The sequence below is a fragment of the Tetrahymena thermophila genome (genome assembly GCF_000189635.1).
Source record: "Tetrahymena thermophila SB210 genomic scaffold scf_8254043, whole genome shotgun sequence".
NCBI lineage: Eukaryota > Ciliophora > Oligohymenophorea > Hymenostomatida > Tetrahymenidae > Tetrahymena > Tetrahymena thermophila.
Window position 1 is genome coordinate 141,045 of NW_002476027.1, and position 26,055 is coordinate 167,099.

At 23.2% G+C, this 26,055-nt stretch overlaps 5 protein-coding genes across 5 annotated transcripts; 2 read left to right on the forward strand and 3 right to left on the reverse strand. All coding sequences in view use genetic code 6, as the record gives it.

Annotated features, from left to right (window-relative positions):
- Positions 1-203: 203 nt before the first annotated feature.
- Positions 204-14,241, reverse strand: TTHERM_00780670 (hypothetical protein; the record flags this gene model as incomplete). The annotated part of the gene is made up of 17 exons (XM_001026223.2): positions 204-2,234; positions 2,297-3,197; positions 3,305-3,632; positions 3,698-4,422; positions 4,477-5,219; positions 5,336-5,657; positions 5,722-7,157; positions 7,231-7,680; positions 7,742-8,203; positions 8,255-9,097; positions 9,150-9,247; positions 9,311-10,267; positions 10,323-10,755; positions 10,815-10,906; positions 10,970-12,058; positions 12,111-13,956; positions 14,152-14,241. 17 exons carry the CDS (start codon positions 14,239-14,241, stop codon positions 204-206), a joined length of 12,846 nt encoding a protein of 4,281 aa, XP_001026223.2.
- Positions 14,242-14,925: 684 nt separating this feature from the next.
- Positions 14,926-16,367, forward strand: TTHERM_00780660 (C3HC4 type (RING finger) zinc finger protein; the record flags this gene model as incomplete). The annotated part of the gene is made up of 7 exons (XM_001026222.3): positions 14,926-15,142; positions 15,219-15,367; positions 15,466-15,542; positions 15,607-15,690; positions 15,747-15,873; positions 15,929-16,010; positions 16,063-16,367. The coding sequence occupies 7 exons, from the start codon at positions 14,926-14,928 to the stop codon at positions 16,365-16,367; spliced, it is 1,041 nt and encodes a 346-aa protein (XP_001026222.3).
- Positions 16,368-17,392: 1,025 nt separating this feature from the next.
- Positions 17,393-18,785, reverse strand: TTHERM_00780650 (hypothetical protein; the record flags this gene model as incomplete). The annotated part of the gene is made up of 4 exons (XM_001026221.2): positions 18,611-18,785; positions 18,142-18,276; positions 17,564-17,814; positions 17,393-17,500 (listed from the first exon to the last, which is right to left on the reverse strand). The coding sequence occupies exons 1-4, from the start codon at positions 18,708-18,710 to the stop codon at positions 17,393-17,395; spliced, it is 594 nt and encodes a 197-aa protein (XP_001026221.2). The 5' UTR covers positions 18,711-18,785.
- Positions 18,786-19,750: 965 nt separating this feature from the next.
- TTHERM_00780640 (hypothetical protein) lies at positions 19,751-23,078 on the forward strand (the record flags this gene model as incomplete). Its single annotated transcript, XM_001026220.3, has 10 exons — positions 19,751-19,895; positions 20,039-20,406; positions 20,456-20,554; positions 20,600-20,761; positions 20,818-21,553; positions 21,617-21,873; positions 21,968-22,073; positions 22,128-22,392; positions 22,452-22,832; positions 22,898-23,078. 10 exons carry the CDS (start codon positions 19,751-19,753, stop codon positions 23,076-23,078), a joined length of 2,700 nt encoding a protein of 899 aa, XP_001026220.3.
- Positions 23,079-23,263: 185 nt separating this feature from the next.
- On the reverse strand, positions 23,264-26,001 carry TTHERM_00780630 (hypothetical protein; the record flags this gene model as incomplete). Its single annotated transcript, XM_001026219.2, has 4 exons — positions 25,026-26,001; positions 24,820-24,940; positions 24,685-24,752; positions 23,264-24,630 (listed from the first exon to the last, which is right to left on the reverse strand). Exons 1-4 carry the CDS (start codon positions 25,921-25,923, stop codon positions 23,264-23,266), a joined length of 2,454 nt encoding a protein of 817 aa, XP_001026219.2. The 5' UTR covers positions 25,924-26,001.
- Positions 26,002-26,055: the final 54 nt, after the last annotated feature.

The following is a 26,055-nucleotide window of genomic DNA, read 5'->3' on the forward strand; positions in this document are numbered from 1 at the left end:
TTAATAAATACTAACAGAAATTGTAATTTAATTATATTAAAAGCATATAAGATTTGATTGAATTTATGAATTATTATAAAATTTTGAAATTAACATTCACCTTTATAAAATATATAAAATTTTACTTTATTTTAATTACTCCATCAAAAAAAAGATTTACAGAATTAATTTGATAGACTACTATTGTAGCATCTATATAAGTGTCAAGAATTTACTTAGTAATATGTTGAAATCATTAACGCATTTTTAAATGTCAAAAATATTCTTCTACCTATTTCAGAATACTATTTGAGCTTAAGCAATTATTTTACAAATGGAATTTAGTAGCAAATCTATTTGAATTTGATCTTTTGTTTGACTCTTTTTTATGTTTTAATATTCCATATTTCAGCAAAGAATTTTCTTTTTGAAGTTTAGTAATAAATTGCTATCATTTACAATGGCTTTTTAGTGAAGACACCTCTATACATTATGATAAAATGCTTTTAATTGGGATCAATTAAGCGCTAAATATTTATATCACAATTAATCTAAACCTTAGGCTCAAATTTAACAGCTTCTTCGATATTTGAAAAATAAGAAGGTTAAGCTAGCAGAATTGTTTTTAAACGACTATTAAATCCTGAGAGTCTAGAAGTAGAGGGAGAATTGAAATTAGCCTTTTTCTCAGCACTACTTTAATCATTTTTACTAAAATTAACACCCCTTAATGATTTATTCATTCCTAATCCTTTTAATAATTAGTTTGGTTGCTAATTTTATTGAGTTGCTTATTAGCTTTAAAGTTATTAGTTGCTATTTGAAACTAAACTAAACCTACTTTTTACTTTATTTATGAGATTTTATTATTTTTCTTCCTTTTCTTACTGCTCTGGAGCTTTATCAGATTAATAGGTATTTGGTGTTAAAAAGCTTCTCTTATTTTGATTGTCTTTCTAGTTTTTTGGAGATTTTTCAGATAGGACTATTGCCATAGTATTACGCCTTTGCTTATTAGCTGTGAGAACATTCTCAAAATGCTTATAAGCATTTCCTTGTTTCTTTTACTATTCTTAGTAGTACTCTTCGTCTTCATAGAGTGCAGAAGGCAAATAATTTTCTCTAATTTTATTTTTAATCATACTTGCCATACAAACAAAATCAGAGCTAACAAAACAATAATTTTCTGGATAGTAGTTGCTTTATTCTTGCTCTTCCTTAATTTCTTCCTCTTCTTGATCAAAATAAGCATCATTGTCTTTAAGTGGAATTTATAAAGGGGAATTAATCATAACACTTTTGGCTGCTTTTTATATCATCATAGTTGTTTTATTGTTATTCGACTGCATATCTTAAAAAATATTTTTGAAAGAACTAGATTTATTTTGTAGCTTTTCAAGTATTGATGAGCGATTTGATGAAATTTTAGATTTTGCTTATTGATCTGTTACATTTCTTTGAGGTTAAGAAGGCTTATTAATTAGTTATCTGGGTGCACTCTTTTTATTGGTGCTTCTGAATCTCTCAACATATTAACTGAGATTATTTTTATTCTCATTGAAGTACTATTACAGTAGTAAGTTCATGCACAATTTTTCATTTTCGGTTTACAGCTTCTCAAAAAAGTTAATTCTAATAAAGACATCCCATTTAATAGCCTCCTCCAAGTAAAGCGAAACTGAATTTCCTAACATTTCCTTTTCCAGCAATTCCTTTTCATATTTATTTTTTACTTACTAAAAGTATTCTTCAGTTTCTTATTCCTAAGAGCCATGTGCTAGAATACCTTACTATCTTTCATTTTCATCATCTAATTAAATTATTGGAGATCTTTCATCCTAAGAAGATTATGAGGATGAGTCTGATGAAGAATAAGAAGATTAAGAAGAATTTGAGGAGGAGTCTGAAGAAGAGCTGGATTATTTCTTTTTCTTATGTTTTTTTTATCTTGATGAACTTATATGCTAAGAATCGTTACTATATTGAGGCTTATTATTTATCCTAACATTTTTAAAACTTTTTTGATGCTTTTACTAAAATTTAGGAGAATCGAGATAAAGCAGTAGCTTACTTTTAATTTTTTATGGTTGTTTTTCAATAGTGACTTAAACCTATACATTATCTTAACTTCTTAAGTGTGTTATAAAAGTAGCTAATATTTCTTTAAGTAAACCTTTAAATGAATCCACAACAAACAATAATTTTCCTTACTCATTAACTCTTACCTCCATTTATTCAATAATTTTTTCCCAAATCTTTATTAAAATATTTTATAAATTTAGCTTTAAATTACAAAAAATAAAAAGAAAAAAATTACTTTTAATTCAAGAACATCTGTAGCTTCAAGTTGATTTTTTTCAAATATTTTAAGGAATTAATTTGGTTTATTTTTATAAGAAAACTTATCAAAAGAAACTCTTTTGTGTTTGCTTTGCAGGTATGATTGGTAGTAAGTGTTTATTTAAGAGGGTTGCTCTTTATTATCTATTTATTTAGTTTCAGTTGGATCAATCTTATTAACATAGTTTTACTCAACTAGAAATTCATTAAAGGTAAGTTACCTCTTTAATTTACGCTTTACATTCTGCTTTGACTGTACTTCTATGCTTTCAGATATTTCATCTTCATTAATTATCTCATTACTATCTTTAAATCCAATACTTTTACTGTTTTTTAAGATAGATATTTATCTTTTTGTTTATTTTCTCAGTTTGCTTTTCCTTTATTAGTCATTTATTGTAATACTTGAATCCATATTTTAAATGCTATTTTAAGAGCTACCATCATCTTTGATATGAGCAAAAGATCTAATTTACATTTTTTAGTGATCAATCATACTATTTGAGCTAGCTAAATGTTAAGAAAAGTATTCATTATAATACTTTTCATATCTAAATTTAGTTGAACTTATATATTTTGTTGAAGAGTAAAACTTTTAATTGTGCTCTTACTATTGAATATTCAGTTTATCAATGTATTTTTTAGGGCTTATTACAATATCGCTTTCATATTTTCTAGTAAAATCAAGATATCTTTCTTTTTTAAAAGATTTTATAACCTCTACTATATTAGGATTTTCCCAAAATATAAACGGAAACAAATTTTCCATAAATCCAGGATTAAATCTCCAAAGGTCACTGGGATACATATTTGTAAACCATTTTCTTCCACTTTTAGGTATGTAAATTTCTATGCAATAATAGTCTAAAATGTCGAATCTTTTTTAAAAATAAAAAATTTTTTTTTTCCCCAATTTAAATTAATTTCAATTTTATTTTACAAATAAAATATTGAATTAAAATTAAATATGTAAATATTTATTTACCTTCTTACTGTAATTATTGTATATTAGTTGAGTATTTTTTTGATTCCTATAAATATAACTTTTTAAGACCTGAGCACAGGAGTTAAAAACGTTTTGTTAGTTAAAATAGATTTTGTCAATGCTAATGGCTCTGGAGTGGGATCAAAGCTGTTCAACAAATCGTATTTTGATTTTTTTGTGTTTTTATTTAAATTTGATAGTGGTAACTTAAAATTAGGGAACTATTTTGTGTTAAAATATACTAACTTTTCACAAAGTAAATAAACCATATTAATGATCTTTTCTTTATCAAGACAAATTTCTGATGTGAATTCTTTTGAAATCAAATCTTTTTTTAAATTGGTTAAATAATTTTTAATTGAAAAATATCAAATTATAGTTTATAATTTATACGTTAAATATCTTCTATGGTAAAAACTAATTTGGAGTAGCTATTTCTCATCTTTTTAGAGAATAAATGTAGACATATGAACACAGAGCGATGAGATGTAAACATTGGATTAGTTGAATAAACTACTGTTTGCACTATTGTTTTTCCTAGATCCTTAATATTGCAATACTAAGAGACTTTCTATGAATTAAAATATGAAGTAAGTAAAAAGTTTTATTCGTGCTTGTGGGAAGAGAGGAAATTAGAGATTAATGTAAGTTTAATTCTAGTCAAAAATAGCTGCAAATAGCTTTGCTCTTTGAAAAAGGTATCTGCATTCTTAAGCAAATCATAAAGTGCTTCATCTTTTTCGTTATATTTCTAAAGGAATTTGTTAATGTGTGTCTCTTTATTTTATTCTATGTAGCTACCAAAATAAACTCTGCTAAAAAATCCAATATTCTTATTTAAAAAATTAAGCTAATATACTGGGATTTTAGTTTCTTAGCTATACTAAATAATATTAATTAGCTTTTCTATATTTTCCTTTCCTTTGATAATTACCTGATCAATCTATTAGTTATTTATTGGATTATAAATTTTAACAATAGAAGTAAGCTCTTCTTCATCTAGATATTGGAAAGGTTTATATTTTTTAAATTGTATTATCATAGATTGCATGCTGCCTTATTGTTTATTTCTAATTTGATAAATTAATCTGATTTTCTTATAATCTATTTTCTTAGCTCTTTTAAAAAGTTAAAAGTTATTTATACCTTGAAATCAAAATAAATTAAATTACGTATTGTAAAATTCTAAAATTTCGACATCTCCTTATGAAACAAGTGTTCTTTCATTAACTCTGCTAATGTGTTCGTTATTCTAATCTATCGAAGTCTAATTTACATTTCTTTCAACTTTTAAGATATTTTATTTTAATTTAGCTGAAGCCTTTAAAACTCTAGAAAGTAGAGATACGGACTATCTACTTTTTGAAATTAGGTTATTAAAATTAACTTGTTTATTCTAAGCATTTTAAGTACCTTCAGATTTTTCTCTTGGTACTTCTAAGTTAAGTTTAATTTGGTAGTATTAATTATCTGATATAGGTTTATACGCTTTCTGCTGAATAATATTAAGCAGTTCTCTAATATCATCTTATTCTAAATTTTCTTTTATCGCAGTGAAATCTAATTGTTAATTTCTCTTTTATGGTAAAAGAAATAAGCTTATATTTTCTTTTGCATAGTCATATGCAATATTATTTGAAGTGTTTTAAGAAAAAATCTTTGATGTAGTATCATCACTGCCATATATTTCATATACACTTTAAGCTCTGTTATTAATATCATATTAACTGTTTTCATAAGTATTTTCTAATCCATTACTTGAATAATTTGTAGTATTTTTGTCAAATTTTATCTTTTTCTTATACTTACTAGTATATATTAAGTTAATCTTACAATTTTCAATGTATATTTTTCCTTGCAACTACTTTTGCAAAGAAATAGCTTGTTTTATATCAAACCCCTTTCTATAAATAAACTAATTATAAAATTATTATTATTTAAAAGAATTATATTTTGAATACTTCAATTATTTAGAATGCCAATTATAAAAATAATTTTTGTTTTTGATATAAAAAGAAAATAAAAAAATACTTTGTTGAAATTAAAGGCCTTTTAAAAGTTATAATTTAACTGAAATTCTTAATTTTCTCCTAGTTATTCTTCATCTACTGGTTTTTAAAGCATATTTAAGTCATTACTTGGGAAAAACTCATCAATAAACTAAAATAGATTAAGAGTTAATTCGTCAGACCACTTTCCTTTCATGTTACACTAAAATAATTGCAAAACAACATTTATTCCATCTTTTTTTTCTATATCTATTTCTTATTGCTATTCTGAAACCAAAAATATCTTTAACACAGCTCTATAGAATTCTTTATTTTTTTTAACTATTGCTTACAATATTGTTTGGCTAAAATAGTTTTAAATTAATAAATAAATATTAAAATACATATATTTTTTTAATAAAAAATTACTTCTGATAAAATGGATTCAAGTATAATTCTGGTATATAAAAATATTTGTTATTTGATATTTCTTCAAAGTAACGAAACTATCTCCAATACTATATTTACTTCATTCTATACCTTGTCTTTTTTTCATCTAAATGCTTTATAAGTGGTTTATACTCTTAATCTTCAATATTATTACTGGCGTCTAACTAATTAGGTACAAGTTCTGAATTTGCTTCATCTATTTTATTTGTAATTATCTTGTTGGCTAAATTATTTTAAGGATTGTTTTAGCCTTAATAAGTTGATTACTATAGAGCTTCTTCTTAGTTTTCTTCTACTATAGTTGTCGCTTTCTTAAAACTTCTTTTATAAATTTATGTTATTTTTTCATTTTTTAGCTATTCACTATTAAAAAAAGGGGTGTCATTTATTTCATCGTAAGAGGGAGATAAAGGATATTCAAATTATTGTTTACTCTAATAATTTTTTTATAAGAGCAATTATTAATCGCTATCAGCGTCTTAGGTATATCCGGAACCTTTTTTCTTTAAATCTAAGGAATAATTATTCAAATTATTATTTATATTATTTTCATCTTCATAAAATGATATCTAATTTTTAGGCTGCAATTTTTAAGATTAAGAAAGGGGAGTATATTATTATTGTGATAAAAACATATGATTGTTATTTTAAGCATAAGGAGACTTTGGAACATCATTTTTCGAAAGCTGAAAAGGAGAAACAGGTGTTTAATTATTTTTAGGAGTACCATTCAATAAATTAGGAATAATCAAATTATCATCTATGTATTCTTAAAATTATTCTCCCCCTTATCTTCTAGATATCTGAGAATTTTCTTGTCTACTATGCTTACTTGACGTCATGTGAGTATTGCTTGATGACAACATTACATTATTCTAATTTAAACTTTATTAAGCTTCTCTCATTCGTTATTCAAGCATCTTTTAAAAGAAAAGACTACTTCTTCTTGAATTATTTCCTTTCATCAAATTATTTTATGATTACTATTATAACTAAGGGTGGGCTGAAGGAGATTTCAAACTTTATTATTAAGGAGAAAGAAATTAAGGGGAATTAGTCATTATAGATGAATATTTATTGTTAATCTAAATTAATGGATTAATAGATATATTTTTAGAAGATTTTGTCTTTTTGCCTAAAGTACTAATAATATTTTGGACACCTGTAGGCTCCTTTATTTAATAGTTTTTAGAACTATTATCTTCTAACATTAAATCACTTTATAGATCAATAGAGAGACTATTATTCTGATTTTTATATTAACTTGGAAGCTAAATAGAAGATTAAGAATAATGAATCTAATTTTGAAAATCTAGCAATTCTTGTGCCATTAAGTTTTCCTAGTCTTTACCAAAAATATTAGCTGGAGTTAAAGGTGAATCTATTCCACTTTCGTTTCTCATCAATTTAATAAACTTTTTATTTAATAATAGTTTGACTTATTAAATAAAATATTTATACAAAATAATTAATTAATTAATTAATTACATTTTAACTGCCATCTTTGGTAATATTCTTTTTTAATAAAGATATATTGAGCTTTGGTGGTTAGGTGGTGGCAGAAAGCATGCTTTTGTGTGGTGTAAATGATTCTTTTTATTACTGGTCTAGTGCGTCATCAATAGAACAAGAAGAAGATATTTTTTTATTTGAGATTTTATTATAAGATAGAATTAAGTTAGTTGTAAACTCAGGTAAGTTATGATTAGATATGAGATGAAATTTTTTATCAATTTAATGTATTGAAATTCTCTAGCTTTTTAATTCAAGATCCCTTATCTTTGCCTTTCTAATAACTAAAAACTACCTCAGAGATTTCAAATTATTTTCATAAACATTTGAATTCTCTTGCAACTTATCTTGTATTGATGTATTGCTTGATATATTTCCATTTTAGACAATTTAATTTTCTGAGATATTTATAACTTTACCATTTTCCTATTTATTTATTTTAAAAATCATTAATTAAATATATGTAAAATGTATTGAATCATCTTACTTTCTTTGTAAAAATTGTATATTTTGGAATCAAAAAAGATAACTTTTCAAACACTTAAATTAATTCTTGCACGTGAATATCTGAGATATATACGTAACTTTATGAGTTAGAACAGAATTGATATTTTTTTTTGTTAGTTAATTCATATCTTTAGATTTCTACTTCTTCTTGCTCTCTAACCTATTCTCTCTTTTCTTCCATACCATCTAAAAGCGCAAAAAAGACTTTATTTTCTGAGTCGTTTTAATTTAACTAAAATATCTCCCAATTAGCTAGTAAATTTTTGCTTTTAAAGTAGTAATTCAAAAACTCACTGGCTAAGCTCCACTTAGTGGCCTTTTTTACTTGCGATAAACTTTAGAGATCCTAAATTCCAACTTTGAATTTTAATGGAAGAATGCCTTAGAATTACTCAACTTATAGGTGAAACTTCATGTTTACTGATACTTCATCTTTTTGCACCTATTAAAAAAAGGTGTTAAAATTCTAAAAATTTCAAATTCTTTTAATTACAACAACATTAACGTTAAAATCTTGTATTTTCCATAACTAAAGGCCTACTTAGTACTAAAATAAATAAAATTTTAGAGGTAAAATTGGTTTTATTTGTAAATCATTTAGATTTTCCCTAGCTTCAATAGCTTATTTATTTTTAAAAGCATCCCTGAAGTAACTTATTATTTTAGGAGAAGAAACAGAAGTACTTCTATGATAATTATGCTAATGAGGCATTAAATTTTACTGATTATACTAAGAAGGAATATTTGTTTATGATCCTACAGCCTGACTTGTTTCAATTACTTTTGGGAAGAAATATTGACTCCTTTAGTACTTGGTCGGTGAAGGGGATTTAAAATTAAATGACTATTTCTTAATAGAAAGCTAAGATTTAAATGAGCCATCACTTATCTTTTTCTAACGTGCACCGTGATTAACAGAATTATCAATTTAATTAATATTAATCTACAAATTAAGATTATTTTTGCTAAATTTTATATTTTAAGTTGTAATCTAATTATTGGAATTAGTATTGCTGCTATTGGTTTAACCTTAAATACTAATATTATTATTATTATTATTTCTATATTCCATTATACTAGTTGTAGGACCTTCGATGTTATTTTTAGTGCTCATGGTAATAACTTAATCCATTTAGTTTTTAAACCCATTTTTATAGTCTCTCCAAAATAATTATATAAATCTTGCTGCTGCATTTCTTTTTTGCAAAATCATTTCATTTATTGATTCTCTATGCTTATTTACTCTAATTTTTAAATCACTTATATCCTGAAGAATCGAATCTTTAACCAGCGATTTTCTCTAAAAAATTTAATCAGAGGCTCTTCTTTTCTTTGCCTAAAAACAAAAGTATCTTTTTAGATAAATATTTAAAACTTAAATGATATACTGAGTTATTTGGCGATAAAGAATGTGATTTCCTATCAACTGATGTTTAAGTAAATGACGATTAATTTTCAGACAATAAAATATAAGACTAATTGACCTCTAATTAAATTAAAAATTTAATATAAGAAAGAAGTTATAAAAATGTATTAAATTTTTAGTTACTTTTTAGTTTATCTTCTAATTTGTTTTATTCATCCGATTATGCTAAATTTTTTGATTTGTTAATTTCATTTTTAGATTAATTCTCTTCAATGATGACATCTTAATTCATATTTCCTAATTTAGAAATCTAATTTTTCATTTACACCTCAGAATCAATATCGTTTTCTGTATTCTTAAAATTTTCTTTAAATTTACTGCTACTTGCTATTTCTTCTTCTTAGTCATTATCTATTTCAGGCATTGCTGCAAGGCTGACAATATTTTTTAAATTATTTTTATTCGTGCCTTAATTAGTTCCTTGTTTTTTATTAATAGCTGTGATGCTATTTTATTTATGAAACGATTATTTTCTTTACAGAGCATTGTTATTTTAATTTCCATTTTAAGATAATAGCTGTGTTTAATTTAAATTCTACTTTTTATTAGTGTAATACGATTAAAGTTGTTATTGTGTCAAATTTGTGAAAGAAGTTTGAGATTCTTATCTCTTCATCTTACTGCTAGTCTGTTTATAAATACTTGTTACATATTCAGATTGCTGTCTTTTTCTTATTGAACTTTTAGACTCTTAATTAAAAGAATTTTAAAATGTTTGAAAAGAATTCATTTGATTATTCGCATTAGAAGTCTCTTTCTTTTCCTTGGATTTCATTGCTCTTTAAATAAAAGTTGTATTTTTATTTGAGTCTACTCCATCAATCATTTATTAGTATATCTAACCTCTTGTTTGCTTAGCATCGTCTTCTTCTCTATCTTCAGGAGAATACTGTTTAGTTTTAGCTTTTTTTAAAATGCCAGTCATCGCAGAAGTTGGTCTCGCTAAGACAACCATATTAAGTTTAGACTGCTAAACAAAATCTATTAAATTTGAATCATTTTTTATTTATTCTTTTGGAGATTAATTTGTTGCTTAGTTATAATTTACATCAAGTTACATCTCGTTTGTGTTAGAATACTCTTAATTTAATAAAATTAAAAATATTTTTTCCATAAGATAAATTGTAAAATTTACTTCTATTTGGTAATGTAGGAGGACTGGATAATTTATAAAGAGATTAGTTAACTTTACTTTAAATCATATGATCATTTAATAATATATTATCAATTTACTTATAAATTTTCTATTTTTTATCTTAAACATCTACATTTTAAAAACTGCTTTGGTTTAATTTTAAAAAATTTGATTGTTTTGTAGTATTTTATTTTTCCTTAAATCGTTTAATATCAATTGTTTTCGATTTTGATCTTGTCTTAGAAAAATCATCAATACTATTATCATTGGGAGCAACTGTTAAATACTGGCTCTAGTTAGAAATATCTTTAGATTTCTTTTTAATTTATTGCACATTACTCATTTCAGGAGCTATAAGAAAATAATTCCCAAAATTCTAAATGCTTGTAGTTTTGCTATCTTTTTCTTAATCAATAGTTATAGCAGAAGGAAGCTTTAAAGAATAAATTATAATAATTAGAAAAAAATTATTAAAATTTAAAAATTTTTTACAAATGATGGAAGTTTTTAATCGTTTTCTTCACTATTTATGAATTAATTCAATGAAGCACGCGATCCCTCTATTTTCGTAATGTAATTTAAACCTAATATATATTTTCCAATAATCTTTAATTTCATTTAATTTTTTTGTAATAATTTGTATTTACTCTCAGGACAGACCGATAAAAAGTTGATTTTTTTGCTGTTTTAGTTTTAATTTTCATATTCTTAAGTTTCCTATATTTAGAAATTTACTTGTTTAATATCTGTTTTTTCTGTTTTTGGCTGTTCTTCTACTTATTCTGAGTTTTTGACTTCTTAAATATTTATTTGTATATTTTATTATTATGCTTTTTCCTAATTTTATACAATAGCTGCTTCTGTTTTTTATTTATCATTTTATTATAAAATTATGTTATTATTTTATATTGGAAAAAATAAAAAATTTGTAGACATGTGCAAACTTTTAGATCCTTTAGTTTTCCTGTTTAAAGCTTATTTATTTTCAGCTCTATTATTGTTATTATTATTCTGTAAATTTAAAGTATTTTGGTGAATACTATTTTTAGCTGAAGAATTTTTTATTTTTTAAGACAATTATTAATTTGTTTATAGTTGTTGTATATCCATCGGCTTTATGTGCTAAGAATTAGTAAAAATATTTGAAATAAAAGATTTGGCAGATTGTTGAGTGAAATACTATCCTCCACTTTTAGTAGAGTTTTAAGCTATTTTTTATTATTAGTTCATTAAAAATTAGTTCATGTCTAAAGCCGTTTCAATTCCACCAACACCTTAATATGTAGATACAGATTTTTTGTTTTTAATTTTTACATTTTAATTATCTTTTTTTGTTTAAGTATTATCTAATGTTTATTCATTATTTGTTTTATCTTCTTGAGTATCAATAGATTTTCCAAAAGCAGTTTCGTAATATTTCCTTATTTTTTTCACAGCATTTTTTTCTGTGCTTGTAGATCTTCCTTTGAAAAAATAATTCAATTAGCTCCTTATGCTTAGAGTACTCATTCCATCTTATTAAATCGATTTGGCAGTTGTAGGTGTGATAGATTAACTATTTGTACCAATATTTGTCTAATTTTAATATTAAGTATTAACCAAATATTATTAGAGCTTTCCTTAACTTGCTTATCTTTTTTCATAATCACTTAAAGTATTGTTTCTGCTATTTTAAGCTGTTAATGGACGAAATCTTTGAATTTTTGAATTTTTTCTTAAAGATGTCTTTTATTAATCTTTTTTTAAAAATTTATAAAAATTTTCCACAAAAAAAAAAAAAAAATTTACTATGAAATTTAACTAATAAGTTATCAAACGAGCTGTTATTTTTATCTTTGAAAGATAATTTTTTGGAATACCCAATCTAATTTTTATTTTTTATATCAATTGTTTAGTTTTAATTTTCTTAAGTATCTTCATCATCTTCTTCTTTATCACTACCAAAACTCTAAAAACTAAGACTGCTGTTAGAGTTTATAGTTATGCCTTCTAAACTTGAAAGTTTTCTTTTATTTTTAGGAGCATCTGTATCACTGTAAATAATATTTTATTATTTTATTTTATTTACCAAATTAGTATTAATACTATTTTATTGCTATGTAAAAGAAAAAGGTGAAGGCTCAATTCCTTTTGGACTTATTGCATTTGAAAATTTACCAAGCTAATTATTATTTTTTACCTAGCTTTAGTTTGATGGAGAGGTGTGTAAAGAAACAATAGGTCTTTTTTTTCTTAATGCTTTATTTGATATTTAAGTTCCTTAAGTATCTTATTTTATTGAATTAGCTTGAGTTTAAAAACTAGTAGCATTTCTTATAGTATTTTTAGGTGTATTACTAGTAGAAACTGTTTTTTTTGGTGTTGTATTTGTCGTCTGTTAAGTTGGGTTGCTGCTTAAAAAAGTTCCTTTTCTAGAACCTTTGGATTCTTGGCGCTTATTCATTAACTGCTACAACTCCAATTCCTAATCATTTTTTTCTAAATAAATATCACAATTTTTGGTAAAAACATTATCTGCAAATTCTATTTTTTTTTATTTTTTATTGTTTTTCTCTAAATTATCAGTACTATTTTAGGAGAATAGAAAGTCTGAAAAATTTTCATTATTTAACCTATGAGGTAAATTATTTACACCTTCTTACTAATTTTTAGATAGTTCATCAAAATCATTAGCTAATGAATTAGCTGATCCAAAATTTTTTAAATCTATCTAACTTCCTTGCTTCAATATTTTCTCAGGATCTAAGCTCTTTTGTGATTCTTAATTTTAAGAATTTCCGTCTTATTATTGCTTTTAATGGTTTTAGATAGATGCCTTTTTGACTTCTAGAGTGAATTTAGAAAAATCTCCAATCGATTCATTATTTAAGTTTTTATCGAATTCAAGCTCATTTTTTACTTCTGTATATTTTTTGAAAAACAAAGAAACTTTTTAATTTGCGTCACTTTTTAGTATTTCCTTTGATTTTTTCCAAGCCATTTTAAAAAATTTTAAAGAGTTGAGCTTATTACCTAGCTTATAAAGAGCCCTGCCACCTTAATAAAAACAATAAATCCTTAAAGTTAGCTTCTTAAACAGAAGCTATTTATGCTCTAAATAAATAACTCCCCTTTATTCCCCATATGTTTACAGTAATAATTCCTATTAATTATTCTCTACCATTTTATGTTATTTATTGTATTCCTTTTCATAATAATCTATAATACTAATGCATTTTTTGCAGCAAGCAAATGCTTAGATATACTTCTTTAGCTCGATACAGGAAATTAATAATTAATAATAAGCAAAATCAAGATTAGATTCAATGTTTTACCAAATCTTTTCAAACAAGTGAGATTTTTCACACTGCTCAATAATTTGGTTTAACACATCAAAACAAGAATTATATCTCTTTTACTTTGTATACATAATTTATAAATTCAGTGCAATATTTAAGCGCTAATAAAACCATTCTACTTAGTGTATCCAAATAGATTTATCTATGGAGGGCTCAGTAAATTATTGTGCTCTCATCAAATACATCTCAGCTTAATCAAAATCATTTTCTTTAATTAATTTTTCTCCCAATTTTGTAAGTTCTAAACTTAATATGCAAGATATATTCCAGCACTTTAAATTATTTTAGCCATTTTCCTTTTTTAAATTTAACAATATAATTTAACCTAGAATTAAAATTCAATTAACAAGACTTAGTTATATTAATAAATGCTATTTTAACATAATTTGTTAATATATTTCATTAATGCGTATCAAATGTAGAGAATAAAATTTTATTTTTAGTATTTTAGATGCTTGTTATTTAACCTCAATAAAAAAATGAAAAATTACTTTTTTAATAGCAAACCATAAATTTCTTTCAAGAGTAGCTATATTTTACAACTGTTCTTCATACTTTTCTTTAAGCTATTTTTATCGCATGTTTTACTATCTATATAATAGCTTTTATCTATTTGCTTTTAAACTTAAAGATATATAAATAAAAAGATTGATGCTAAATTTTAAAACAAAAAGGAATAATTTAAAGCTTTTTTAATTAGATTAAAAAGTATAAGTAGAGTATTAAAAAATCAAATCAAACATTCAAAAAGAGTCATCAATTTAAAATTTAATATATGCATTTTAATAATTCTAAGTTTAAACTTACTATATTATTAAGTTATAAATATTTTAATCACAAATAAAAAATATTAAAAAATCAAAAATTATTAAATAAATTACTTTCAGCTTTAAAAAATTAAATTAAAATGATTTTTAAATTGTAATCCTTATTTACAAAAAAAAATAAAAATGATGTAATTAATTATGATATTTTTATGAAAAGTAAAGAAAAATTTGAAAAAAATATTTTGATATTTAGTTTAATGATTTTTTTCTATTTTTTATAATTAAAATTAATTATAATTTATCTAAATCATTAATTAAAATAGAATTTACTTTTTTCTTAATTAATGATTTTGGCGCAAATAATTTATAAAAAAAATATCAAAGTTGATATACTTAGATTATTAACAAAAACTCATAAATTTTGATTTATTTTTGTTAAAAGATAAAGATTATATAATATATATTGGTTTACATAGTTGAAATAGCACCAAAAATAAAATGCAACAATTATTTTAAAACTAAGAAATGCAAAAGATAAAATAAGCATTGATTAATGCTTTTGATATAAATGAATAAAAGAAATACATCTCCAAAAAGTAGTTATTAAGACGTTATTTGTAAAGTAGAAGAGAATAGAAGCCATTATCATAATCTATTAAAATAAAGAAAAATGAAAAAATAGATTTAATTAAAAATTATGAAAATAGGATAAAAAGTATTCAATTTTTATTCTTAGCATTTTTAAAAATATGATAAAAAGTACTTGCTCAGAATTTTATTCATTTTAAAAGTTACAAAAGAAAAGAGCATTATTGACTAAGACCAGTAAAAGCTTTTAGAGTGTCCTATTTGTATGGATTATTTAGTAAGCCCAGTTCAGACATAATGTGGGCATACATATTGCGAAATTTGTTTAACAGAAGCATTGCTCAAATAAAATGTACTTTTTTTAGCTTTAAAAAAAGAAATTTTGTTAAAATTGTTTTAAATTTTTGTTTTTTGGAATAAAACAAAGATAAAATTGTAATTTTAAAATAGATATGTCCTATGTGTAAAAAGGTTGTTCCTAATTTTAATTTTGTTATTGATACTCTGCTAGATGGATTAGTAAAATAGTAAAAATAGTTTTAGATTTAGATTAAATTTAATAACAATTTAAATTTATTATTATTGCAAAAGATATGTAGAAAGTTATAATGACGATAACAAAGAAAAATATATTCAAAGACGTAAAAAATATTTTGCATGGAATAAAAAAAGAAGGTAAATAAATGAAAATAAATGGCTACTGTTTCTTTAAAATTACTTGTAATAAAAAGACCTTAAAAATTCGAAGAAGGTATGAAATTAGATATTAGAGACTTAGATAATATTTGGTGTGAAGCTGTTGTTAAAAAGATTGAAAGAGCACTAAATAAAGAAGAATTTATTTTCATTCATTATATTGTAAATGAGCATTAGTATTCATATGATTAATTAAGTCAATAATAAATAAATTTAGGGATGGAATAATATTTATGATGAAATGCTTCCATCAAACTCAAATAGAATATCCTCATCAGGATTCTTCACTTAGAGAAAAGGTGCCCTTTTTATCTTATTTTTTAAGAATTATTAATTTCAATTTTTAAAAAGATATCCCACAATATCGTCTAAATAGTTAAAATAATCAGAATCCAGATGATCCAAATAATGCTGGAGCTATGTAAGGTGTTGTATTGCTTGGAAGTGAAGGCTAAGCCAATCTTGAAGGAAATATTGACGATGATGAATTAATGGAAATAGATGAAGAAGAATTTTAATAGTAATAATAATAACAATAAAACAATACAAATAATTCAAACTCTTCAAATTAAAATTCTAAAATAGACGCTTTAAAGATTTTTCAAACTATTTTCAAAGTAGATTTAAAAGATTTGCTTTCATAAGAAAAAAAATGATAAGAACAAAAAAATAAATACAAATTTGATTTATTATTAAACATTTATTAATAAAATTACAAATCCAACTATCATATAATTAAAAAGTATATTTGTTTTTTCAAGCTAAAACAAAAACATAAAAATTATAAATTAATCACTTAATTTTTTCATAATCGTTTTAGTTTTTATATTTTTTTGAATTACTAAAAATTAGAATAAAATTTTATTATAATAAAAAATAATTATATAAAATATTAATAGAATCTATAATTTAATGTTATTTTAATTATTGAAAAATAGAAATAACAATTGTAAAATATTGATAAAATATTAAAATTACGAAGTAATTTCACAAAAAATTTATTTTAAATTGATTAAATAAGCTTTTATAAGAGCTTAAAATTTTATTAATTCGGAATAGATAAAATAATTTTAAAATTAAATTTTATATTTTAATTAATGAAAAATGAAAATATTTAAGCATATTTAAAATATGAATAATTAATAAATTAATAGAGAGTATTTTTTCTGCTCTTAATTTTGGTGGAATTTTTATATAAATTATTAATTTAATACATAAAAAATAAATACTGCTTTTATTACCATAAAATTCTTGAGGATTATTGAGATTGGAAAATAAAAATAATAACTAACTAACTAACTAAATAAGTAAGTAAGCAAATAAAAAAGTAAAAAAGTTTTGAATTTATAAAAACACGTATTTGATATTATAAAAATCTATTTGAATATAATAGATTATATAATTTATTTTATGACTGTATTAAGTAATCTTCAATCAATATTTGGTTTAGTAGTTCACGAATGAAATATTTTAGCTTTGGAAATAAGCTTTAAAATCTTAAAAATAGCTTTGCAGTTTAATATAATCTTGATGCATGTTATTTCAAATATTGTAATGGGACAACTAAAGTTAGTATAGGCTTAGCTCTTTCTATAGTAAATTATTTATTTATTTATTTGGAGATATTATTTCAGTTTATACATCAATACTAAATTAATCTCTCACTTTCTATCTATCATGATCATTCCTAATCTATTTTGTATGGTTTAAGGTAATCTTTAACTTAAGGATTAGCTTTTTGAGCTTTTTGCTTTCTTTTCAAGAGCTTTAATCCAAGGGGAGAAGAGATCTTTTATTATAATGGATAAATAATTTACAAAAAGAGAATAAATTAATAGAATAATATTTATACTTCATCAGGACAATCGGGGTGCTTTTCAATGAATTGTGCGATTTCTTCATTGTTAGGATTTAAGGGTTCCTAATTATTGATATTGCTTTCTTAATTTTCTGGTTATTGCTGGGTGTTATTAGAGAATTTGTCTCTACGTCCCTAATCTTACTATCCGAGTTTTGGTTATTGCTAAACTATAGGCTAAGGAGGGACATGTTATTCAGGTTCATATGTTCTTTATTTATAGTTTCCTTGATCTTGCTATGTGGCTATTTTGTATAAAAATTTAGAATAATTTAATTTTGTAAATTAATATATACATATATACATACATACAGCCAGACATATTAATATCATTTATTAATATTTTACAATTACATAAACAATAAATTTTACAATTTAAAAAAAATAGTTACAAGCAAAGCAAATTGTAATAAAAAGCAAATAATTGCAAATTTTTTGCAAATAAATAAGATTTAATCGTTGTCAAAATTATTTTTCTTTTTTTATTTAATATTTTCCTTGAATTTTAATGTCATAAATAAGTTATACAAGCTCTAAATGAAAAAAAATTTGTTTTGAAATTAATGAATTACTCTAGGGTTAAAATAATTGCCTTTGATGAGGACGAAGTAAGCTTAATAATCCGTTAACGAATTCAGTTTCGTTACCATTTGCTTGATATCTTTCTAATAATTCGAAAACCTAAGGTTCGTCATTAATAACCATTTCTATTATTAAATAATAAATGAATATTTATTTTTAGGTTAAATTTAATGCATATTTCTTATAAATAAAAATCCTTAAAAAACTATTTATTCTCTCTCTTTTAGTAAAATTTGTAATCGAATTCTTTTAATTCATGCTCTAATTTTAAATAAATGTTTGTTGTTTTCGCATAGAATGTTTAACAAGAATGCTTGCCTTGTTTAGGTCTCTATCAAACATGTTTTTATTAAATAAACCAAGATAATATTGCTAGATAGTTAAATAATCATTTAAAGGATAAAATTTATCTGGTAATGCTAATGAAATCAAATTTAAAGTAACTAATATCTAATCTACCTTTCAATTTAAGCTTCTCATTTTCAGTAATTGTATGGTTCTTATATAATTCTGCACTGAAATAAAATAGCTTTGCGTGAGGTAATTATAACTTTTCCATTTTTATTGGTTTTTGATGAGTTGTTAATTTTCTAAATTCTTAAAAATTATTAAAAAGAGTTTTTGTTATCTTTTATTAGATATATAATTTATTATAAACATTATTATTGAATTTTTTGTTATTTGTAATGATTTAATTTAAATTAATAGTAATATATCATAAAACTAAAAACAATTTAATTTTGTAGATAAATAGAAAAATAAATTATTTAATCAAGAAATATCATCCCATTAAATGTAAAATCTAAGCTTTTTCATTTTATTTCACTTTTATATATCGTTTTAAATTAAAAGTCTGATTAAACATAATTTATAACACCACAAAATAGCACATTCATAATTTTATTTTACTAAGATTTTTAGATTCTATCTAATCTTTTTTGTTTGTTTGTTTGTTTGCTAATTAATATCCATTATCAAATAGGGTTTTTAGATTTATCTAATAGAGTTTCTCAATAATTGAGGCAGAGTTAATAAATAAATATATATCTACTTTCAATATTTAAACTTATAAAATTTTTTCCTTATTTTTTATAGTTTTTTAGATTTTATCCAAAAGAGTGGTTATTCTTTCTCAAAGCATTATTGAAAAATTTATCATTTTTGTGGTAAAATTAACTTTAAATTTTCTTTCAAATTTATGATTCAATTTTACATAAATTAATTTATGATGAATTTTATTTATTTATTTTCTTTAAAATCATTAAAATTATTATACAATTATTAGTGAAAGTAGCAAATTTAAAATTATTTAAGTTTCATTCATATATTTTTTAAGATTTATTAATTAGAAAATAAAAAACTCATATAAAATTTTTTTTCATAAAAATTTTATTTAAAAATTAGTATTTGAAACTAAGTTAAAAATTATACAAAATAAAATATTTAATATTAGCTCTTTATAAAAAATTTAAAGATATAATTAATAAACTGTAATCAATTAGTTGCTTTTTAGATAATTAAGCATATCAAAAAAATATAAAATATAAACCAGTCAGTCAATATATTAATTTAAAGTAGCAAAAAATTAATTGTCGATAAATGTTTACAGATAGAAATTTACATAGTAAAAGTAATTAGAATTTAAGAGATTAGACTGGATCTTTTGGAGATTTAGACAATGTTGCTTAGATCTCATCAAAAAAATACCTGAAAACTATTTCTTCGCCTCAAATACTTGCAAGAAGTATTTTAAAACTTATTATTTACTAGATTGAATAATTTAATACTCAAATTTTTAAATTCAGAGATTTTTAACTCAAAAACTCAATAAAATTATTTTGTTCTATTTAAAATTGTTTTTTGAATTTACTATGTAAATAAAAATAGAAAATCACTAATAGGTTAATTAGAATAAGTTTAGTGTTAAGCTTGAGCCATTATAACTAAATCACAATCAAAAATACTAAAATAATACTTAGAATAGTTTAATAGATAATTCAGACTATTATTTGCAGTAGGGAGTGTCTACTGGTAAATCTTAGGTTTCAAAAATAGATTTAAGGTCTTCATAAGTAATCGATGAAAGTGGAAATAACTCTTAAAAAAATTCTACTACAGCAAGATAAGCAGAAGGTGGCTTATAAAATGAATTAGATATTCGCAATAATTCAACACCATAAATTAAAAAAAGCATGAATATGACACCTATAAAAAGTACCAAAAATTCTGAATTTTCAAGCAGAAGGTTTAATGAAGTAATTGCTTTTATTTTAATAAATTATTCTTATCTGGATTTTTAATAAGACATCTAAAAGCATGATGCAAAAATCACAAAATGATGAATCCTTACTTGAGAATCAAAGCTACTTTAAATTATTTGAAACAAACAAGCGAATAACAATAGTAAAATAGATTTTATTTATTTAAATAAATTAAATTTTCCATTAGTAAAATCAAAAAAGAGAAGAAGCTCTTAATGAATTAATATCATAGATTTAGAGTTTTTTAAACTAGTAGCCAAATCATTAGTAAAAAGAAGCTACTACTATATCAGAAGCTCTCAATCATCTAATGGTAACAATAGAAAATGCATAGAAAAATGAAATGGAAGTAAATGAATAATTATTTTATTTATATTTCTTATAATTTGAGAATTTTTTACTTAGCTAAATAAAGCAATGAGGGAAATGCATAAACAGTTAAAAGAAAACCTTAAACTTTAGATGGAGAGTGAAATTTATAAAAACCAAACTAAGTTAGGCTCAGAGGAGTTGTTTCTATATAAATAAAAATATGATGGAGCTTAGGCAGACATCAGATAGCTTAAGAAAGAAAATATTTAGCTGCACCACATCAATGATGAAATTAGAAAAAAAAATTAAATTTATGAGAAGAGACTTGAGCTACTCTCAGATTTTAATCCAGAGAAAAAAATAACTATGGAGTCAAATTTAAACGACTCTTTTATTAACTAAGATAAAAACTAGTCTTTTGAAAATAGCAACAAAAAGCCATCGCAAGAAGAGATTAAAAGTATGAATAAAATATAGCAAGATAAAAGTGAAAAAAATAATTAAAGCAAAGCTCCACCTGCATTATATAAGAATGGTTAGATGCAAATTGTCCTAGCTGAACTAGTGAAAGAAAATGAAAATTATAAGAAGCAATTAAAGATGAAGGATTAAGAAATAGAGAGATTAAAAGAACTTAACTATAAATAGTAAGACAAAATGAATAGATTATACAAAAAAATAGATATGATAAAAATGAAAAGGACAAACAAAGATGAAGATAATAAAAATAGTAATAATCATAATGATGAGGATAAATTCAACTTTGAAAAAAATGAATTACCAGTTTCAACAGATTTTAAAGTTCAAAATATATCACTTAGATAGTAAAGTAAGAATGACTTAATTAATTATTTTATTGATTAAAAAAAAAAATTGAATTATAATAAAATAGATTTCTTAAGTGATTTATAAGAGTAAGGAAAAGAGAGCTACCTAAGTTAATTTGAGGATGATAAAAAAGATTAAGTCGAACTCATAATTTCTTAACTTAGCTCCTATAGAGAGTATTCAGAAAAAGTTAATTCTATGATCCATGAAATTATGTATTTAATAAACTTTACTAGTATTAATGATATAATGGTATACGTAAGTAGAAATTTTAAACAAAACTTCTAAGCTGAAAATGTTCATTTATGGGTCAGAGAAGCCGTAATACATAAATAAATAAAATGAATTTAAATATTTTAATAAATTTTTCAGTTAAATTAATTAATTTAATAATAATTTATTTATTTATTTAAAGGAAACCGGAATTTTAAGAACTTATAATTAATAAGGCAAAGAATTGAGAGCTTTAACAACGAAGGGTATATTTTAAAAGTGCATTGACTAATAAAAAATTATTAACTGTAAATTATTTATTTATGATACAATAGTTATTAATTTAATTGTTTAATTTAAAGACAGTTCTTCTAAAGAAGTAACACTATATCAAAATACTGATGGTCACTTAGTTTGCCAAGATAAATGCGTTGTATTTCCCATATATCTACAAAGCTCTCAAAATAATCCATAAAATCAATATCTTGTTGGAATTTTTGAGGTCAGCAAGCTTTTTAGCGATAGAATGGAATTGGATGAGTAGTATTTATCTATTTTCCTGACTAAATTTTTGCGCTATATATTCAAGAAATTGCATGAATGGAATGTAGTCACTAATTAATTAAGGTATAAACTAATTATTTATTTCTTAGCTTAATTATATTTAATTAAATATTGCTCATTAGAACTTCTACGATGAATTAAGAATTTTTTTAAGAGCTCTGCACTAGTAAATCGAAATATCAATTTTCTCAAATTATCAAAAAATGGGCTAGTTCTATTTTACAATCAAATGCTGCCTAATTTGTATTTGTAGAAGATGATTATATTATTTTGTATTAATCAAACTCTTAAAAAATCTAAGTATCATCAAAAATCAGCTTAACAAGCTTGATAATATAAAATAAAAAATCTATGATATTTTATGATAGCAACAAATAAGTAGAATACTAAAAAGATATTGATGTACAGTCTATTCTGCCAATTTATTATCATCCAATAATAATTGAAGATGAAACTCAGAAGCTTAGTACTAACAATGAAAATAAATTTGATGAAACAAAATCGTATTTATTTAATATATCAATTAAAAATTTTGAATTAAAGAATTAAAATAAAATAATTAAAAAAGGAAAAAAGTTGTTGGAGTTGTATAATTTGTAATTAAGTCTAGGAAGTAAATAGCTTAATCATAAATAAGCGAGATAATAATTGTTGATTAGGGATTATTAAGCTATGACATTGATTACAAATGTTTTTGTGAATACATACAGTCAGCATATGAATTGGTCTTTGGTAATAAAAATAGCTGAAGTCATAAATTAATTAATTAAATTTTAATTTATTGTTGAAAATTAAATTCAAAATCTTTATTTATTTATTTATTTATTACCTTAAAAGATTTGTTTGATAAACATTTTATGATTAAAATTAATTATAAATTTAAATATCCTTAAACAACATAAATAAATTTATTTGCATTATACATATTTAAAACTCAATCAAAGTCCTCTTCGTAATCATCTTCTTAATCTTTATGTTTTTAACCTTTTTAGGTTTCTTTTGCTTTTTCCTGATCAAGTACCTCTTTTTACTATTAATCTCCTTATTGTTTATTTTCTGAATTTTTATTTTCAATTAATTCTCGGTCGGCATCATTGATTTCATACTAAGTTCCAGAGTCTTCTTCAAGTTCAAACTCCTCTTCATACTCCACAGGTTCTTCTTTTTTATTTGCTTGATTTTCTTCTTGGACAGTTTGATTCTTTTTTATATTATCTTCATTATCAATTGACTCTTTTTATTCAGGAGTTGCTTACCTATGTAAATCTGTGTTTTGATTATTATTTTGTTTTTATTTCGATTAGAATGATTCTTAACTAACATTCTTTTTGTAGCCAGTGTCATTAAAAGAAAACTTTATCATCTTTTTATTTACTTCTTCATGGGGATGGTGATTCACTATCTACTCATTAGGTTTTTCGAATTCATCTTTTTTCTTTTGCTCTTCTTCTTCATCAAACTTTTCAAAGGGATCTTCGTACTCTTCTTCTGTATTTTGCTTATCGTTATTATTAAGCTAATTTTATTTTTATTCTTCTTCATCGTCATCAAATTCATCATAATCATCTTCATATGTATTTTCAATTTGCTCTTCTGTAACTTTTTTGTCATTTTTTATTGGATTTTTTTTATTCTGTTAACTTATGGCTGCTTTATTTTGTGAGTTTTTATTGGGTTAATTTTTATTTTAAATCTATTTAGACTTTTCTATAGATTTGTCTTAATTTTTTTTCTAATTATTCTATTATACAGTTTGTGGTTGTTTATTTTTTTAATTTAAATTAGAATATTTTTAAATATTTGCTTTATTGTTTATCTCTTAATCTTTGCTAGTATTAGTTTTAGCTTTTTATTTTTCTCTTAAACCATTTTGAGATTAAATTTATTCTGAGTTTTTCTTGTGTCCCTCTTTTTGATTAGGAGAATAACTGTTTAGTCTTCTTTTTTAGCTCAATTAGGCTTCAGAGGAAGAGGGTTTGAAAAATTTTTTATTTTGGCTTTTTGTATTGCCATCTAAAGATTTGTTATGTGAACTTCCAAGTTTATTTTTTTTATAAGGCGATACATGATCATCATCGCTATCTTAGATTTCTCCTTCTTTTGAAAGCAAGTCAGTTGAATTAAAATTTTTTGTTTAATTTAATGACTTTAATTTATAAACAGTTTTTGTTTAAATAGGCAACAAGTGAACTGCTTGTTTTGGTTTCTAAAAATGAATAGTCATTTCATATTTATTCAACTGAATTCTCTTAAAAAGCTCGTTAATATCTTCGTTGCAATCTTTTCGGTAGAATTTTATTCCTTTTGATAATTTAAACAAAATTTTAATATAATTAATCTCAATTATAAAACTACCCTCTGCTTCTCTTATTGAGTGTTTATATATTTCTCCTTTAGCATTTTCTAATTGAATTATGAACTCTCTATTTTAATCATAATAGAAATCAAGATTAATTTAAAATATTTGTGATATTCTATTTATTTAAATACCCTTATTCTATTTTAATTTCAGCAAAATAAGGTTCATCATGTATGATGGCTGTCTTCCTGTAAATTATTTTTCGCTATTCTCTCATTAATTTCTTTAAGTAATTAGTTCTCTCAGTATCACCTTAATTTTTTTTAGGTAAATTTCAAAAACAAAGAAGAATAAATCATATTTTTATAAACAATTGATGTAATAAAATAAAATTTACTATGCATCGTATGATAAAATTTAGAGGGAACAGTAATGTTACTAATTACTAAAAATTTTTCTTTCTCTTAGTTATATTATTGATTATTTATTCCTATTAAGGAATGATTTTCAGTCAGCTAAATAGACTCATTATTTATATTGGTTTATTGTAATTGAACATTTGAAGAATTATTTGCATCTATTATAGAAGACTGGTCTTTGAAGATAGAAGACATATTATTTACATTACCAATTTGTGTACCACTTTTAACGTTTCCATTCTAATCATACTAAATAGAAGCTTTTAAATTCTCGTCTTTAAGTTGATTTTTTGTAGTACCAAAGTTAAAAGCAGATCCATGTTTATCACTGCTAGTTCTATGGGCTTTAAGATTTTGAGTTTGCTGATAATACTATGGAAATTCGCTTCTAACCAATAGAATTTTCTTTCTCTCTTCTGCTTCTTACTCCCATTTTTTAACATCAAATATGCTCTTTGTCTCTTAAATTCTCCTAAAAATAACTTAATTTTCTTAATCTCTTTGCTATTTTTACTTTTTAAAAAACCCTTAATGTAAAGTTCCAAGGTGTTGAATTTTATTTGTAGCTGTGACATTTCCAACAGCAGTTATCGAATTTAAATTAGTTTTATTTGAATTTGTAGCAATAGAATAATTAAGGTTAAATGTTCTCATTGAGGAATTAGCTTGTATACTTAAAAGTCGTTTAACATGAACATCATTTTATTTTTATAACTCAAGCTGCTAAAAGAAATTATGATTCTGCTTTCTTACTATACTACTTGTATTATTCTAATGATCTACGCTACATTTAACATTCTGAAGCTTTTGCTAATGAATTTCCCACTCCTTTTTTTTATCTTGGTTAAAAATGATTTTGCTTGGTGCTTTGAACATTTTGTAAACTCCTTTAATATCTTTAAGAAATAATCTTTGATACTTTACAAAATCTAAATTAATGATTTTTTTTTTTTTAATATCAAGGATTAATAATGAAAATGAAAAATTTTTTAATTAATTCAGTGAAGT